The sequence below is a fragment of the Malania oleifera genome, chromosome 1, assembly GCF_029873635.1.
Source record: "Malania oleifera isolate guangnan ecotype guangnan chromosome 1, ASM2987363v1, whole genome shotgun sequence".
NCBI classification, from domain to species: Eukaryota; Viridiplantae; Streptophyta; class Magnoliopsida; order Santalales; family Ximeniaceae; genus Malania; species Malania oleifera.
In genome coordinates this window covers 99,511,242-99,530,395 of record NC_080417.1, presented here as the reverse complement: position 1 = coordinate 99,530,395, position 19,154 = coordinate 99,511,242, and the positions used below count along the sequence as shown (strand labels likewise).

Below are 19,154 nucleotides of genomic sequence, written 5' to 3'. Positions count from 1 at the left end.
AATAATTGTGGCTAGTTTGGTAAGGTTGGTGGCCGAATCTTGCTTAACTTCAATGGAGGTGGGCTGCCGGTTGATGAAGCTGCTGCAGTTAAATTTTTGCTGCCACCGTCCCATTGTTCAAGTTTAATCTTCAACAGATGATAACTTAGTTAAACTCCTATTTTGTGGTTGTTATGTGCTTGAAGATCTACCTATTTGCCTAATGATATTGCTAGTAAATATTTATTGGGATTAGGAAAAGGGAATGAGAAGTCAAATTCTTCAAAGTATGATTGTAATAATTGTCCTTGGACGAAGTTCAAGCTGGTTGTCATTATAACTTAAAGTAAGCTAAATTTAGTGGTAGACTCAACCCAAATCACACCATGCAAAGGGTATGCTTGCTAACTATTCATTGGGAATTTTCAAAGCATGGGACTGACTGAATGTTGCACAAGGGTATGTTTTTCAAGTCTAAAGATTCTTCATCTCAGGAGCATGGAGTTTGTTGATGGTAACTTGGTTAAATGCTTATTTTGTGGTTGTCATGTGCTTGAAGATCTACCTATTTGGCCAAACATATGACTGCTTCGTATTCGTTGGGAATTAACAAAAGGGAATGTGAAGTCAAATTCTTCAAAGCATGGTCATAATCATTAACCTTGGACGAAGTTTATAACTAATTGTCGTTACAACCTAAAGTAAGCTACCTTTAATTTGTATTTTTATTTTATGTTTGCTACTATTTTAACTGTTGCCATCATAGCCACCCTAATTTTACCAAGTCTCCCCATGTGGTGATGTGCATAAGATCAATGCAATTTTGGAGAACCCCATTTGAAACATTCATTTGAAACCTGACTTGAAATCAACATCCTATCAATGAATCCCTGAGAACAAGTCCTTGTTATGAAAGTCCTATCGTTTGAGTCCTACCCATAGTCAAGTCCGTAATTATCTTTTTAGAGTCAAGTCCATTTGTCCTTTTATTATAGTCCGGTCCATACTGTCAAATCCTTAACTAAATCTTGTTCATTTTCTTATAATCAAGACCATATTTATGAAATTTAGTCTTTGTTAAGGTGACCATGTTGTTTTCTTTATTTTTAAAATTGAGTCTTTATTTTTCTTGAGTTTTGAAATAGAATCCTAGCTAATTAAAGCTCGTCTACTTGTGTTTATAAGTCATGTGAACCTTTTTTGAAGACTAATCCTTGTTTTTTTTTTAAAAAAAATAATCATTGAGTCCCATTTTGAGTTTAGTGTTAATTTCCTAAAATTGAGGGTCCCATGTGGCTGTAAAAAGAAGGAATCATCATTCCTTTTTAATTATTAGAATATACATACAGGGATACATGCCCAGGATGATACATACAGGAATGTAAAATACAGTGGGGCAAATACATTGCAAAATACAAAAAAAAAATATACAAAATAAAAATCATCAGAGGGGTCAGGCCATGCTTTTGAACTCTAGGATATTCCACAGCATCTTCAGAGGTACCTGTTCACCAATTCAAAAAGAAAATCAGGCAAATGGGAGGGAAATTCGAATGAATCAAAGAGTATAATGAGAAAATCTGCAGAAATTGAGAGCATTCGCAGAGATCATAAGAGATACCTTGATTCTGTGAATTAATTTGAAAACAATCCTTAAAATATATCACGCAAAGGATTTCTGAAAAATTAGAGTGTACCCCCCCCCCCCCACCATATTCTCGACTAGACTCTCCATTGAAAGGAGAATTGACCATATCACAAAATAGGGGGATTACTTTGCTATACGAAGGAAAGCACACGTTAGGGTTTCTTCTTAGAAGGAAATAATGAAGAAGGAAAGTCCAGACACTGCCTACACAAACCTAGGTTTAAGCCTATAAATAGAGGAGTCTCACACAAACTAAGACACACAAAAGGAGAGTTCAATACACAAAGAATTCAGAAAGAAAGTTCAGAGAGCAGTACAAGAGAATTTTGAAAGAAAGTGTCAAAGGAGCATAACCCTAAGGACTCTAAAGGTTGGAGTTTTCATATCTCACTCAGAAGGCACACCCACCAATGTCTACGTACCATCAACATTCAGAAAGCACACACATCAATGCCTCAAGTAGACATTCAGAGGCAGACCTCCCAGCCCAGAAGGCTACCCCGGACAAACTCAGAAGAGAGGAAAAGAAGACCAGAGGAGTTAAAGACTATAGGTAAGATTGGCTATTCCTTCCCTAATCTAATATGCAATTAAAAACTATTGGTGCATATGTTGGTAGGTTACTTCTTCTGAAGAATCCCTGAACTAGAACAAACTCAAGCTTACAGGACCTGAAACCAGAACCATAACAAACTCAAACCCATAGACCCCTGAACCAAAATAGCCTCAGACCTACTAAACCTAAACCTAGACCCGCACCCTGAACCAAAACAAACTCAAGTCCACAAAACCAAGCACAGACTCGAACCCACTAAACCAGAATAGCCTCTGTCATCCTTGAAGGAGATCGTGATAGTGGATTAAGAATCCTTGAGTATGTCTTAAGGCGTGGACATAGGCAAGGAGCTGAACCACTTAATATTGTTTGTTGAGCTTTTCTTCCCTACTCTTTAATTTATATCTTGTACATGGTTTACATTAAATTATATATATATATATATATATATATATATATATATAGTGATATAATCATTTGTATCTTACCAAGATTTTATATTTTGTAAAGAAAAGTAAAATAAGCAAAAGAGTCTATTTACCCCCCCCCCCTCTTCTAGACTCCACTCTAGGGCCAACAAACTTGTTTCAACAACTCTATTTGAATGAAAACAGAAAAATACATACAAAGTTAAATAACAGAATTAGAAGTAATTTAACAATATTGTCATGTAGATATTGAAAGATATCCAATAAGTTGTCAACTTTCCAATAATTCTCTAACAGAAAATGCCAACTTTTACAAATTTCCTCACTAATAATGTAACCACCTAACCCTTTATATGGACTCAGGTGTCACTCACTTATACTAAATACATGTACATGTTCAAGATACGTAAATAACCCGCCCTAACCAGAGACATACGGGTATAAATCATACATAATTTCGATGTAAATGTTACAGAAAAAAATAAACATCCACTGAGATTTCTATTAGTCTTATACCAGAGCTTACTAATACATCCACAATTACATAAACCCAAACATATAATAAATCATATTATTACAATCCTCCATAAAAGAACTTCATCTAAGTTTAAAACAGGATTAAAATGCTTACGTAAGCTAAACCAAAAATAGTCTCCCCAGGCCCTTTAGCTACTAGGACCGACGTACTGATGGACCTGAAAATAAAGGTTGTATAATAGGGTGAGACACCTCTCAGTAAGGAAGAAAGTGTTACAACAATGTGTGTGACTGCATATATGCACATTTTCATAAAAACTCATACATATGGAACATTTGTTTATAATATTGTAACATATAAAATTTATCTGCACAATCAAGTATTTAAATCATGCATATGATTATTAGAACACCTCCAGCTTGTCATACATGTATTTCCTATTTACCCCGTGGCACGGGTTAACCTGTGCAATTCTAGTATTTTCACAAATTCAAATAATCACATAAAGTTCAAACCAGCGCCTATCCACTCGGTTTACCCTTTTTACTTATATACAGCTCGATGTATGACCGGCCTCTGTTTTCCACATTTTTCAATATAACAAATTGGAACTTCATTCCCATAATCTATATCAATAGTATAGAAAACTCATACATTTCCATTTCAACATATATCACACAAGTTTAGTCCAAAAAGCCGCTAAATGATATAAATCCAATAACCATCACTTAAAAAGAAAAGTAAAAGATTCAAGCATCTCCTATTAAAATATAAATGCAAATAAGTAATTTTCATTAGATTTGGAGATCATATGCCAAAATCCTTGTTTTTACCAAAAATCGTAAAATCGTAAAATCGGCATTTCTACTCTATAGAATTTAGAAAATAAGCAGTTAAATCATACATATAAATATAAATTAGCTTTTTAGCGGTTTAGTTTTCCAAAAATGATGTTGTAATCAATTCCCCCTTACCTTAAACTCAAAACGAACTTCGTATGAAAAATATCCAAACTGACAACCCAGGATCCTGAAAACCTAAAACCACATAACATAACCTTACTATAATTTCAACTACTATCCAAATATCCAATCAAACTTAAGATCATATCCTTACTTCGATTTTTAGGAAAATCCTTAAAATAACGACCCGATCCGCTAAAATTATAGAGTTTCCTCTTCTGATCCACGCTCCGTTTTTGGCAACGGACAACGAACGGCGAAGAATCTTAGAGAGAGAGAGAGAGAGAGAGAGAGAGAGAGAGAGAGTTTGGAAGCAAACTTCGCTTTTAAGCAACTAAAATGGATATTTATAGGGCCTTTGACCAAATTCAACTCGTCGACGAGGCGGCGTCTTCGTCGACGAATCCACCTCACAACTCATCGACGAGGCCATCCCTTCGTCACCAAGTTCAAGTTCCGGATATTTCTCTGATCCGCTTGGTATTTGTTCATCAACGAGGCTCTAAATTTTGTCGACGAGGATCTGAAGGACTTCGTCGACGAACGTGACCCTTCGTCGACGAACCCAGCTTATATAGTTTTGGGTCTCTACAAATAAATATAAGAGTAAATTGTTATCAATGAAAATAAACGTATGCACTGACAACACAACAAATAGAGTGCTACTTCTATCTACTTATAACAAGGGAAAAAAAAAAAACACACACACACACACACACACACACACGCACACATACAAAGTTGAAACTAATAATTAACCATATAAAATTCAACCTACCATAAGGTGAGTAATTATCTATGATTACACGGCATGGTTAATAACATAATATTGTATCTAGATTACCTACATAAACTTAAACTAACTATTTAGAATCATGAAACAAACATAACAATAGGAGTTAAAATTATTAGCGATGTTTGCAAATAAAGGCACATCTAACAATAGCTTATCACCTTACTTTTGTCATCTTTCAAATAATGTGTACTTTTTAGTTTCTCATTCCATAGAGATTTTCTATCTATTTGTAATAATAAATATTATATAAAAGAAAACAATAACATGATAATCGAGATTTTTAAAGGAACCTACTCTGCCCACTTATTTATTTGCTCAAAAAGCTTTAAAAAAAAGACGAAAAAACCTATATATATCTTAATTTTGATGCTTTTGTTCTAGGAAAACAATATAAAGCTCATATTTGTACATGTTGATAAAAGCTTTAGAAGAGCCACAAATTTGTGTGACTTTGTCTAGCAACGGAGAGCCAAGGGTTTTTTTTTTTTTTGGTTTCTCGTTGCATGGATGCACCGAATTTTAGGGAGAAAAAGACTCATTTAAAAGGAAAGATGCATATTATTAAAAAAAAAATGGACAATAGTTTTAAGGTTTTCTAAAACATGAAATAAAAAATAAAAATAAAAGAACACCATGATACGATGTCGTAAGTAGTCATGTCCAGCCATCACCAATTTGTTACCAATCTTTCAAGTGTTTGTCCCCTTAAATCTTGACAAAAATACAAAAGAGAAGGAAGAGAAAACTATGAAAAGAAAGTGACTAGTGGACATAAGACAATCATGGAGAGAGAGAAGAAGGATTATGAGTTTGTAAATATTAGGTGAACTCAAAAGATGGAATGGAGAAGTTAGAGAGATATGTTGATTTGTGTATATTGAGAGAAACTCAAATTAGAAACACTCAAAAGGTGAAATGGGGAAGTTAGAAGGACATCTTATGAAAGGGTATAAAAGACCATTCAATTTTTGTTAATTCTTATCACAAGAAGACCGCCAAAAAACAAAATTTATACTTTTAGAAATAGTATAAGTTAGAACTGTCATAGGAGTAGGAATTTGATTCTTGGAATACTACATGGTGAAATTTATTGAAATTAGAACTACTTGGCTATGTTGAAAGTCGAAAATCGATTATAGTTCCGGGGTTGAATAACTTCAAATGATTATAACTTGATTAAGCTTTTTGATAATTAAGTTGGCCCCTCTTGATTTTTGATTTTTGATTTTATTTTTCTTGCTTTTAAATATTGTCAAAAATATATATTAGAAGTGATTTTGTCTCCATATATTGCTTTTTTTTATGTTAAAATATAGACTGTACTAAAGGAATGTTTAAAAACTGTCCAACCCGACCTAACTCAATCCAAACTGCAAAGAACGGTTTTTCAAAAATCTTTGGATTTGTTTGTTGATTGGAATTCCAGACAAATTGAACATGTGGATTGGATGAAGGGTTGAAGTGCAAACCTCCTAATTTAATCTGACTCAAATATAATAGCAAGAAATAAAATAAATAAAAAAAATAAAGGGCGAGAAGGACGTGCATTATATATTTTGAGCGATAATTGACGTTAAGATTGTTTATATAAACTCTTTTCAATTCAATATCCATGGTTTAAACCATATAGAACTTGAGTCTATTGGGAATTAAGAACAAATTCCCGAAACCTATGAGAAACAAAATAGAGAAAAAATACACGTCAAAGAAAAATCAATCTCATGCACAAGACAATATTTATGTGATTTCGACAATTTTGCCTACGTCCATGGAGTTGTAGGGATGTCACTATTATCAGGAAAAAAATATAGAGAGTGCGGCGGTACAATGCTCTCCCTCTCGCTCTGTCGCTAAGTGTGACTGTGTACCTTAATCACCCCAAAAACAATCATTTTATATGCTGCGCACAGGGTTCCGAATGGGCTACAAAACGGGTCTAAAAATTTTCCCAAAGGCATTGCCCCCAAACCCCCATGAGTACAACTTACGGCCCAAGCCGTAGCACTCATGGATTAAGCCTTAATATAGAAATCTTTCATTAAAGAAAGGTCGGGTCATCATCCAAATTTAACACAACTAGACTCCACAAAAGCCTAACAAATCTCCCACTTGGAGACTAGTTCAATCACCAATATCGACTGCAATCCTCCAAATGAACAATCCCTCATCCCTACAACTCATCATCCTGTCCTCAAGCTAGAAGACCAACTAAAATTGCACACAGCTTCAGCTTCTCAATAGTAACACCCTTAGTCAACATATCTGTCGGGTTCTTAGATCCACAGATCTTCTCAAGTATTACCAGCTTATCTTCAACAAGGTAACGGATAAAGTGGTATTTTGTCTGTATATGTTTCGACTTTGAATGAAAAGTCGAATTTTTGGCAAGAAAAATAGCACTCTGACTGTCACTATGTAGAATGCCCATCTTATGCTTCTTAGCTAGTTCGTCTAAGAAACCATGTAGCCAAATCATCTCCTTTCTAGCTTCAGTTGTTGCAACATACTCAGCTTCTGTAGTAGACAAAATAATAATCTTTTGCAAATTTGAAGCCCAAGATATAGCTTTACCACCCAGAGTAAATACAAACCCAGTAGTACTCTTTCTACTATCATTATCACCAGCAAAATTAGCGTCTACATAACCCTGCAATTTCAAACTTGCACCTATGAAACAAAGACATGTATCCGATAAACCCCTCGGATATCTCAAAATCCACTTGACTGCCTCCCAATGCTCCTTTCCTGGCCTACTCATGAATCTGCTCGCAACTCCCGCTGCATATGCAATGTCTGGCCTTGTACACACCATAGCATACATCAAGTTTCCAATAGCTGAAGCATAGGGCACCTTGCTCATATGGTCCCTTTCTTCTTCTGTCTTCGGTGACTGTTCCTTGCTTAGTTTGAAATGAATACCCAAGGGTGTGTTGACTGATTTAGCTTCATTCATGTCGAACCTGCTAAGAATTTTATTCATATACTCTGACTGTGAAAGCTTCAATGTACCATTAGCCTTGTCTCTAATGATTCTCATTCTAAGGATTTGCTTTGCAGCTCCCAAATCCTTCATTGCAAACTGTTTTGACAATTGCTTCTTCAGATTATTAATCTCCTCAATGCTAGACCCTGCAATGAGCATATCATCTACATATAACAGTAAAATGATGTCACAATTGTCAAAAAACTTAACATAACAACAGTGATCATCTTCACATCTCTTGAACCCAATTTTATGCATAAAACTATCAAATTTCTTATACCACTGTCTTGGAGCTTGTTTTAGATCATTCAAGCTCTTTCTCAATTTGCAGAATAAATTCTCTTGTCCCTGTACAATGAACCCTTCTGGCTGAATTATGTAGATGTCTTCCTCCAAGTCACCATGAAGGAATGTCGTTTTCACATCTAATTGTTCAAGATGTAGATTTTCTGCAGCCACCATTCCACTACTAGTCAGATTGTCGACATCTTCACAACTAGAGAAAATATTTCTGTGAAGTCAATGCCCTCCTTTTGCTGGAACCCTTTGACAACTAATCTGGTTTTGTAGCGTTTGCTACCATCATGTTCATTCTTTATTCTGTATACCCACTTGTTGTGCAAAGCCTTCTTCCCTATTGGCAATTCAGTTAGTTCGCATGTCTGATTCCCCAACAAGGAATCCATATCATCTTTCATGGCTAACTCCCACTTGCTTGAACTTTCATCCTGGAAAGCTTCATCATAACACTCTGGCTTACCACCATCAGTTAGCAGGAGATAATTTAAAGAAGGTGAATAACGTTGTGGAAGTCTAATGGTCCTGTAAGATCTACGAACCATAGCTACAGGTGTATTTTAATTTGCCTGTGATTCTACATTCTTCTTATCATCTTCACCCCTTTCTTGAACAGTCCTTTCAATCAACTCATCTAGGTTAACAAACTCAAATTTCTTCTGATCTATCACAGTGACATTTGACACTACAGTTGACCTATCCTTGTACATAACTTGTTCATTAAATATCACATTTCTACTACTGATGATTTTCCTGTTTTGTTCATCCCAAAATTGATAGCCAAATTTCTCATCACCATAGCCAATGAAATAGCATATTTTGGACTTTGCATCAAGTTTACTATGAGCATCAGAATCAATACGAACATAAGAAACACAACCAAAAACATTTAAGTGAGAAAACTTTACCTCTTTATCGCTACAAACCTCTTCAGGAAGTCTGAACTCCATGGGAACTGAAAATCCTCGGTTTATCAGATAAGCTGCAGTACTAACAGCATCAGCCCAAAAACAATCATTTTATATGCTGCGCATAGGGTTCCAAATGGACTACAAAACGGGCCCAAAAATTTTCCCAAGGCCGTTGCCCCCAGACCCCCACGATTACGACTTGGCCTACTTAGTCCATGGAGCGAAGGCTTGGGCCTCTCTCATTAAAGAAAGGTCGGGTCATCATCCAAATTTAACGCAACTAGGCTCTACTAAAACCCAATAGAGTCACCTGCACATGTTGTATAAAATTTCAATTTCACTTGTCGATGATAGTTACTTCATTTAAAAAAAAAATAAAAAATTATCAATCCAACCCAATCTAGTATCAAACCAATCTAAATCACATCCAACACAGGTTCAGTTTTTTCGATTTGAGTTTTTTTATCTCTAAGTAACCTAATAAGTTTGCTTAAAAATTTGAGCTCAACTCAAACCATAAACAGCTTTGTATATGGTACTTCCTTTTGCAAGCTAACCTAGATCATTTCTTATAATAAGAGGTTAATCCTTCCTGAGCTAATATGTTTTTAATATTGGAGATGTTTAGGGCCGTTTAATTGTGAGAAATTGCTTTATTTTTTAATTTTTAATTTTTTAAGAAATATTATAAAAAATGCCAACTTATTTTTTCCCCAAAATTTGTATTAAAAAGGTGAATAAAGGATTTTTTTTAATTGTAGAAATAAATTTTGTTTTTCATTTCTATATCTATAAAATAATTCTAAAATTACACATTGCTTCTAAATTTAAAAAATTATGTAAAAAATCTTTAAAAAATCTTAAAAATTATAAAAAGATGTTACCAACTTTCCTATATGAATTTCAAAAATTTTAAAATAAGGCGATATTTTTATATTTACTGAAAATATTAAATAAAAAATAAAAATTATTTTTCACAACTTAGTCCTAAAATTTTTACTCTTAGGGCTAAAAACAATGTGAGAGTGTATAATTTGTACAATATGCCAAGTTAAAACCTCATGCAAATTAAGACATTAACTCCCCTTAAGATTTGACAAAAAATCATAAATCTCTTTTGAAGTTTCAAAAACTTTATTAACCTCCCTTGAGATTTCAAGAATTTTAAGGACCAACCTTGAGGTTTGCCAAAAAGAAACAAATTTCTTTCTGTATTTTGCAAAAAAAAAAAAAAAAAGTATTTTGAGAGGAGATTTGTGTCCTTTTACTAAACCTCAAAGGATGTTTGTAATATTTTTGAAACCTTAAGCAAAGTTTTTAAAATTTTGAAATCTTAGGGGAGGTCAGTGTCTTTTTACCAAACCTTAGAGGATATCTATATTTTTTGGCCTAAATATTATAATCATTATAAACATTTATCTCCCTCTTTTTTTATCCTTAACTTTTTTTTTTACATTGTTTATATTGTATTCGCTAGTGTGATCGAATTTATGCAAACTAATTAAATTTAATTAACTTAAAATTAGACATCAACCCAATTCACTTCCCCTTAGTTGTTGCTTTGGCAAGCAAGATCACAATTCCAATGTGAAGTAGGAGTGAACATAATTCAGTTTTAACCGAATTAATTGATCAAATTCGGTTGGTTTGCTTTGGTTAATTTTTAATTCGATTCGGTTCGGTTTTATAATTTGATAAATTTGGTTATTCGATTTTCAGTTTGGGTATGGAGAAAGTGAATTTCGGTTAACTGATTTAACCGAATTATGTAATTAATTAAAAATTACATATAAATTATATAATTTAGGGTTCCCACAATTCCCTAAATCAATAAAATTCACAAATTATGTAATTAATTCATAATTAAATATAAATTATCAAGTTGAATTTTGAAAGCATATAAATTATACAATCATATTTTTTTCATAATTAATTATAATTTGATTCAGTTAAATTCAGTTAACCAAATTAACTGAAAATTCGATTCAGTCGGGTACGATTCGATTATAATGCAAAGTTAACTGAAAAAATTCAATTAATTCGGTTAATTGATCGAACCGACCAATTGCACACCCCTCGAGAAGAGTATGGTTTTTAGGGGGAGATGGATTATGACGTAGTGTACCACAACATATATAACCTTTTTTTATTTATTTATTTGCTAGGAAGAAGAAAATAAAACCCCGTAACCGAAAATATTAATAGTAAAAAATTTTAAAGACAAAAAAGAAGAAGAAAAAAGGGAGATGGGCATGGAGGACATAAGAGCTTAGAGCCACAAACAAACAAGGACATGGGGAGAGAGGCAAAGAGTGAGGAGGATGGAGAGACCCCATTAAACAATGGTGTGTAGTATGAACAACATTTGCCTCCCTAGGGACGAGATAGAAAATCGCCAAGAAAGAAATCAAGGAGTGTTTGGTTTGTGGGATTAAAATGTATTTTCATAAAATAATTTTTAAAAATAGTTTTATGAATTAATTTTTACACTCATTCTTATGAGTATTCATGGGAATATTTATGTTGAATTTTTTTCAAATTCACATAAATCCAAATCTAAGAAACCTCAAATCCATACTCTCAATGAGTAAAATTTTAGTTTTACACATTTTAAACATTTAATTTTTCTTAAATTTGAATCATATTAAAATAATTTTTAAACATTTAATAGTATTTGATCCAAAAATGGAATTCATTATTACTTATTCTTTTCTTTCTTCGAACAAAATACCTGATTCAAATAGAACCCTAATATATCAGGCACCACATACACAATATTGACCTTCTAAATATGCTATACTCAATCGCTTGTCCCATAATATCTTGCATAGTTGGAGTCTAGATCCTCCTTAGAAATCGAAGATCTCCCTCGTACACATCTAATGTAAGATCGTAATATGTTCTCTCATCTAATCTCTTACATTCTCGTTAGCATGACGCCTACTATGTATAGGATTAAATCACATCATAATACTTCTAAGGTGGGTCTAATATTAAATGTAACAATGTCGGCCAAACTCCTTTGATAAGATAATAGGAGCTTAATCTTGTGAAAATGAGGCATCGTGCAAACATGAAATGCAAATTTTGCAAAAACATGGTTCATACTAACGAGTGTGCTACTATTCTAAATTCCAATATGCTGACCTCCTATTTGATTTGCAGAATCAAACTTGAAATCAAATCAAATTTCAAGAATGGAATTGTATTCTTATGTTTTGCTGCCAAATCGTACTATAATTGGAATATAATTCTTATGAAAGGTAAAATTGCAATTTCAGTACAAACGGACTGAAATCCATCTTCATTTTAAGCCCAGATGGACCACAATCCATTGAATCGAGCTTAATTGAATCGAACTCGAGTTTTATGAACTTGTAGGTGAGTCAAGTTCAAGTTTAGCAATTGTGAATCAACCAAATTCGAGTCAAGTTCGAGTTTAACAATTGTGAATAAATCGAATTCGAATAGAGTTTCTAGCATTTTACTATGTCGACTCCACTCGACTCAAATACACCCCTAATAATTACTACAATAATTGCAATATCAATCATATTTATTATTACAAAAAATATAATAAAAACAAGAACTACATTAATAATAAAAATGTCAAAATAATAATTATAAAAAAATACAAAAAATAATATCTAATTATAATTACAATAAAAATAATATTAATTATCATAAAATAACAAATAACAACAAGAACAACAATAATCCAATAATAATAATAATAACAAGAACAACAACAATAATAAAAAAATCAAAAATAATAATTAGTATCATAATAGTAATTACAATAATAATAATCACTAATATAAAATAATAAATAATAATCAAACGAGAACAAATAATAATAATAATAATAATTATTATTATTATTATTATTATTATTATAGAAATAATAACTCATAATGATTACAACATAATAATATTTATCAGTATAAAAAATAATAATAGTAATAACACACAAAATTAAAAACAAGAATTATTATTATTATTTTAAGGATAATAATTATTATAAAATAATAATAACTAATAATAATTACAATTAACTATAAGTAATAAAGACAAAAATAATAGTCATTATCTTATGAATAATACTCATTACAAAAATAATTAAAAATAAAAATATCTAATAATAATTACAATAACAGCTGTTATAAAATAAAAATTAATAATTAATACTATGTATTAATATATTTATAAAAAATAACTAATTTTTCATTCCATTTTAATAGCATGGAAGAATACAATATATTTTTAAAAAAATCAAAAACAAAACAAAATTGTGATTCCTTCGGCCATTCCATATTAACCAAACATAGTAATTATATTCCAAAACAATTCAATTTCCTGCTTGATTTCACTCTTCCCTCAATTCCTTTCATACTTCAAATTCATTCTGCTGATCAAAAAGAGGGGGCAGCTCTATCAAAACTCGGATCTCGAACCTTAGATTTGAATTTGATTAGTCTCCATAAATCTATGTAAATTCAAATCTATGGCTTGCTACTGATGCCCGCCAAACACAACCTAACAGAACAACAAACCCAGGTTACATACCCAAGGATTGGTTCTCTTTCTTGAGGTATACACTCAAATCTAGAAGATGATTGAAGTTCAACTGCACGGGTGAAAAACATTCATACATCAAGCACCAAGCAGAAGAGCCTTGCAAACACAACAGCCACTGATGGACTAGAATCTAACTATTAACATGGATGTTTGGTGCGTTGGAATGAAACAAAAAAATATCAGTAACAAAAGAGAATAAAATATTAAATGATGAGCATATACAAATTTCAATCCATTCTTACCTACCAAACATTACTCAAGTTCCTCCTAAATATTGAAGAAAACCCCATATGTTGCTTTGTATATAATACATTCCAACAGTAAATGTTGTTTGGATTGTAGGAGTCCATCTTCAGAAACTTTTCCTTGAAATGGACACAAACAACCAGCAGGAACATTTCATGTCACTCAAGACCTGAAACTAGTTGGATTTATGAAAAATCCTAAATAGGCATAACCCCAAAATAAAGTAAAAAACAGCAAACTGAAGTCGGTCACCAATATGACCACTGCACAAATCCAACATAAAACGGCATGAGTAACCTAATCCTGCGAATCAAATATCAACCATGTCATAAATGTTACCACCTGACCGAACAGATGAAAAGATCACATTTTCAGTCTCTGGTTTCAGCTGCCACTCGGCAGGCTGATGAACTCTCTTCATGCAAATTTCAAGACAAAAAAGCATGTGCAACCACCAATTATATTATTTGAAGTGACGGATTTTAAACATGAGTACACATTGGGATATAAATGTGTAAATGGCAATTCTAATCAGCCAAACAATCAAAGGAAGAAAGAGAATGTAACAAATTGATGCAAAAAAACAACAGCTGTAAGAGAGAGGAACGGAACGGCACCCAAATGTGATCTACGATATGCACATCCGCCAAAAGCTTTCTTGTCTGCCAGCAATTTTACCAACTTCAAGATCAATCCACACCCAGCAATCTTTTTATCTGTATGGCAATGCTGAACAAAAATATAAGTATCGAGAGCGAAACTATGAAATAACTCATCTTGACTAAATGTTACTTACCCTTTATATGATGCTATTACCAGTGGAAGTTGCAATTTACAATATCACACAAACACACTTGCTCTGCTTTGGTGGGTTTGACGCTTTCTTTTCTGTTTCATGGGAAAAAATAAAAAAATTTGCACACTTTAATAAGCAGTTTAAAGGTAGAAGCATGCATTAAAATTCAAACAGTAGATGTAAGAGAAGCTAATGGTTGCTCTGATTTTTTTGGCTAAGATTGGAAACAAACTTAAGAGAGTTTTGCTTGGAATGATCAACCGTCAGATATGCTCTCTATTTTGTACTAAGATGCCAATGGCGATGACTTACTAAGAGCTTGTAAAAGTATAAACCCTAGCATAGATCGTTTATAATATAAATAGTCATGAGACACACGTAATGTGTATGCAACATGTCTTCATTTAATTTGTTTACAAAATTAATTAATTTTTTTTTAATTCTTTTCTATTGTTATAATTTTCTTCAAATTTTATCTATGCAGGTCATTGATATCTTAAGAAAAAGAAGACATCAAAGAAAGAGTTAAAGATAGTTGCTTATGAATATGCATTCATTGTATATAAATAGTTAAAATTTAGTTACAAGATACGTAGTACTTTCCTATATTGCGGGCATAGACAGAACATGGAATTATGGGAATGTCACAAAAATGAAGTCACCAGAAGTGGTAAAACTGAAAAAGAACAGAGTGAAAAAATGGAAAATGTATCACTTCTTAAAATTCCACAACCAATTCCCTTCAATTAAGTGTCCCACAAACAAATAGACTAACAGGGAAAACTCACTTTGAAAGGCTATGAAAAATCAGATCATTCCACATGTCAATCAAAACGCAAATACATGTGTCCTGTGTTAAGAGACTGTAATTTTTATGGGAATGAACCAAAGAACACCAGTACCTTTCTCCAAAGATTGTGGTTGAACAACGACATGCATTGTTGTAACTCCCCCAGGAATATCACATAATGGGCTCCTGCACTCTCCTGCCATTCTATTGTTCTCCAATATTTTTCCTGCGCTTATTAACTTGACATCTTTCACAGTCCTTGGCCCATTCTCCTTCTCTGATTCAAGGAAGAATTAGTGGGACACTGGTATGAGCAAACTAAATGGAAAAACCTTACGTTTACAGATGGAAACAAAGGAACTGAATTCATATTACCCACAAGGGAGAAAACAGGTTATGCATAACAGTTAGCCATAAACAACAACAATGCTTTTATCTCAAAGATCCAGATCATAGTGATCTGAAAAGAGTTCCTCCACAGCTGTTATTGGTGCATAAAACAGAAAACATGGCAACTTGAACTTAAGCACCTTACAAAGGACAAAAACATGTGCAATCTAATATTTACAAACTAAAATTTACAGTCATTCTCAAAGCTTCATTATCATCCCAACCTCAACATTTCACTTGTTTACTATGAGCCAAAATTGCACATCCAGCAATTCCAGAATTTAAGCTAGCCCGAGTCTGATAACAACTCTTAACCACTAAAAGTCCCTATTTTTAGGTTTCTAAATGCAAATTTTCAATTTACATCAGCTGCAAATTAATAGAAGTTCTAGTATGGGGAGCTCTTCTCTCTTTAATGACCAGAAACCTCAAGAAAGGCAATGACAACAATGTGTACCATCCCCTCCACCACCACAACTACCACGTCCCACATGAACTAAATGACAACTTCCACAACAGCTGACATCCCACGTGCCTTGCAGACAGTGCCAAAATACTCAATACACCTAAAAGTAACAGCCTCAAAAACCACAAACCTGCCACTGCCTCAATGCCTCTAGTCCTTATTGCACTTATAGAATGTCTACTCAGTAAAGAAGAGTGAGAACAGAAGAAAGCACATGCCCACGGATATATGTGCATGTGCAGGCACAGACAAAACATGCAGAATTTCTCTATCAATGCATTATTTATTTAACTTAAACTTAAAGAGCAGCCCGTCAAAATTTCTGATAAATGGCCATTTATAAAGAATCAATTTTGAAACAGGCTCATCTGGCCACTGCCACACTCGCACACACTCGCACCCTATTATAAGTGCTTTTACATTCCACTGATAAAAATCATCACATTACCCTCATGTTAATGAGGCATCTTCGTGATTCATGGCTCCATCAAGAATTACTCCTTGGAAAATGCAGAATGTCATGAAGGATTATTTCCTTTTCAGATAAAAACAATCAAGAAGTGATTTTTTAAAATAAATTATAATCTTTGGCAGTAATGTTGGCTTCCTGTAGAATGGCTCCACCTCTGGATAAGGATTCAAGCCTTAATATATCCCATGTCTTTCAAACATTCAAAAGACACCACGGACTTCTCGAACTACAACTCATAACAGAATAGCATTTTCTTACAATCTACAAAATAGCCACAACATCAATACAGAATAGGAACTCATCAACGAAGCCTGAAATTCTTTGACAGAAACCTCTATTATAGGAGAAAGCTGGGAATCACCATCTTCTAAAAATAAGAGAGACCTATATTCAGGGCAAGCAAGCAAAAGTCAATAAAAGTCCCCACAAACCTTTAGGCCATTGAGCCAGGATGCTTTCCTTCAAGGTTGCAACACTTGTTGCTGCAGGGAAGCTTTTGGGGCCGATATCAGATCCATCGGTCAACCGAAACTTGATCTTTATCTGATCTTCAACTCCAGACATCTTCAATGATCTCAGAGACGAACTTTTAATTCAAACACCTTCACTCCTTTTTCTTGATTCTTCTGAATTTCTAATGGCTCAATCGATTCTGCTCCCAGAAATAAACGGACAGAAACGCTTGGCCTGATTTGGGTCTCCAGAAAAATAAAACATCCACTTAAATCCTCAGCGGGATATTCTGAAAATTTGACAGAAACAAAACGCGTTCTCCGAGTAAGCTTTAAGGGAGGGGGGAAAAAAAGGAAAAAACCAGATGCAGGAAACATAAATTGGAAACTGTACATAAAAGGAAGCATAATAAAGAACGGTGTTTTAAATTGGGGTATTAACAAGGAAGTCAGCAAAATCCCAACTCAAAGTTAGCCAAAAAGAGAATAAAATCCACATAATAATTATTTCCATACAAAAGAATAAAAGGAAAAAAAAAAGGGAAGGGAAAAAGGGGAGACTAAAATCTCAAGTATCAAATATCGTCAATATCAAATCTTTCGATACAGTGGGTGTTCCGAAAATCTCAAAATCTTCTGAAATTACCAACCGGGTCATCTCAAAATCAATTAAAAACACAGAATAAACCACTCGAGAGAAATGGAAAAAACCTTAAATGGCACTACCAATCGGCTTCGAAACTGATCTGAGTTCCTTTTCCCCCAGTGTCCACAAGACAGTTTTACGAATCCAAGATGAAATCGTCGATGCGTTGTTGAATGATTAATAGTGAAGTAAGAATTAGATCAATAAAACCCCCAGAGAGAGACAAGATGGCGCTTGGTTTCGGAGATTTCAAGGTCATCTAAATCTCGGGTCAATGCATCCCTCCTCCCCCATCCTCCTTCCAACCTCCTACGACTATGGAAATGCACAGAAGCAGTCACACTCGGCACCTTCCACTTCCTCTCCTCGCCATTATTACACACAAAAACCAACAATTAAATCATTAATCGAAACGTTCTGGCATCAGCCTTTCGGTGTGCACGCACAATCGCGGCCGTCCATCATCGTCGAATCATTGATTATCAGACCAAAAAGGGATTGAATCGGATGGCGCGCATGCCAAAAATCAACGTTGCATGTTGTCCACATGCTACTAGGAGGGGTAGAGCCTTAAGAGGGAGGGAGGGAGGGAGGGAAGGCGGCCAGAAGTCGTTTTGGGGCCAATTGAGATTTTTGGGGGGTGACAGATGAGGGTGAAATCCAGTGCATTACTTTGGAAGGTCAAATTGAAATTTGTGACAGTCCAAAATCAAACTTAGGGAAAGTCCAACTTGGATGCTTGGGGTGGTGTGAATGGCTTTGATTAATTGAACCATCAATGTCCGTTCAAATAATTTGAAAAATCATCGTTCATAGTTTCTGGTCGTTTATTATTATTGCACCTATGTGTTGAGAGCAATTGTATTCTCATTTTTATAATTTGATTTTTTTTCTTAAAAAAAAAAATAATTGTATTTAAAATTAAACTGATCAATTTACGTCTATAAGAAAACTTACATGTTTTTATGGATAAATTATACAAGAATGCATATGTGCATGCATGTTTATGAGAATTTAAATTTAATTTTAGGCAGATGAGTAGGTGAAAGGGCTTTAGATTCTTCCATTAGGGTTTGAAAGAATCAATACTATGCTTAAAAAATGACACTAAACGTCACCCATTGTTTGGTAATCATTCAAATATCATATGATCAAACAAAATTATTGAAAAGAACATAATCCCCAAGGAAAGCAAAATGACAAAAAGGGTTCATTCAAATTAAAGGCAGGGAGCTATTTATTTATTTATAATTATTAGGTGTGTATTGAGTTCTAAGCAT

General features: G+C 33.6%; 1 protein-coding gene across 4 annotated transcripts; it reads right to left on the bottom strand.

Annotated features, from left to right (window-relative positions):
• Window positions 1-14,306: 14,306 nt before the first annotated feature.
• LOC131147246 (membrane-anchored ubiquitin-fold protein 2-like) lies at window positions 14,307-18,544 on the bottom strand. 4 transcript variants are annotated; one of them, XM_058097010.1, is made up of 5 exons: window positions 17,940-18,544; window positions 17,208-17,518; window positions 15,561-15,725; window positions 14,659-14,750; window positions 14,307-14,591 (listed from the first exon to the last, which is right to left on the bottom strand). In XM_058097010.1, exons 2-4 carry the CDS (start codon window positions 17,338-17,340, stop codon window positions 14,695-14,697), a joined length of 354 nt encoding a protein of 117 aa, XP_057952993.1. In that variant the 5' UTR covers window positions 17,341-17,518; window positions 17,940-18,544; the 3' UTR covers window positions 14,307-14,591; window positions 14,659-14,694. The 4 variants fall into 4 exon arrangements, with proteins under 4 accessions (XP_057952993.1, XP_057952990.1, XP_057952992.1 ...); XM_058097007.1 differs by having other exon boundaries at window positions 14,307-14,578; window positions 17,940-18,416; XM_058097009.1 differs by having other exon boundaries at window positions 17,955-18,416.
• Window positions 18,545-19,154: the final 610 nt, after the last annotated feature.

Bases quoted from the DNA above. Each gene is read 5' to 3' on its own strand.
- LOC131147246 (XM_058097010.1), bottom strand. From the start codon at position 17,340: ATGTCTGGAGTTGAAGATCAGATAAAGATCAAGTTTCGGTTGACCGAT. The intron at 15,726-17,207 runs GTTTGTGGGGAC...TCCTTGAATCAG, and splicing joins CCTGGCTCAATGGCCTAAAG to AGAAGGAGAATGGGCCAAGG. The intron at 14,751-15,560 runs GTACTGGTGTTC...CCCATGAAACAG, and splicing joins ACCACAATCTTTGGAGAAAG to AAAAGAAAGCGTCAAACCCA.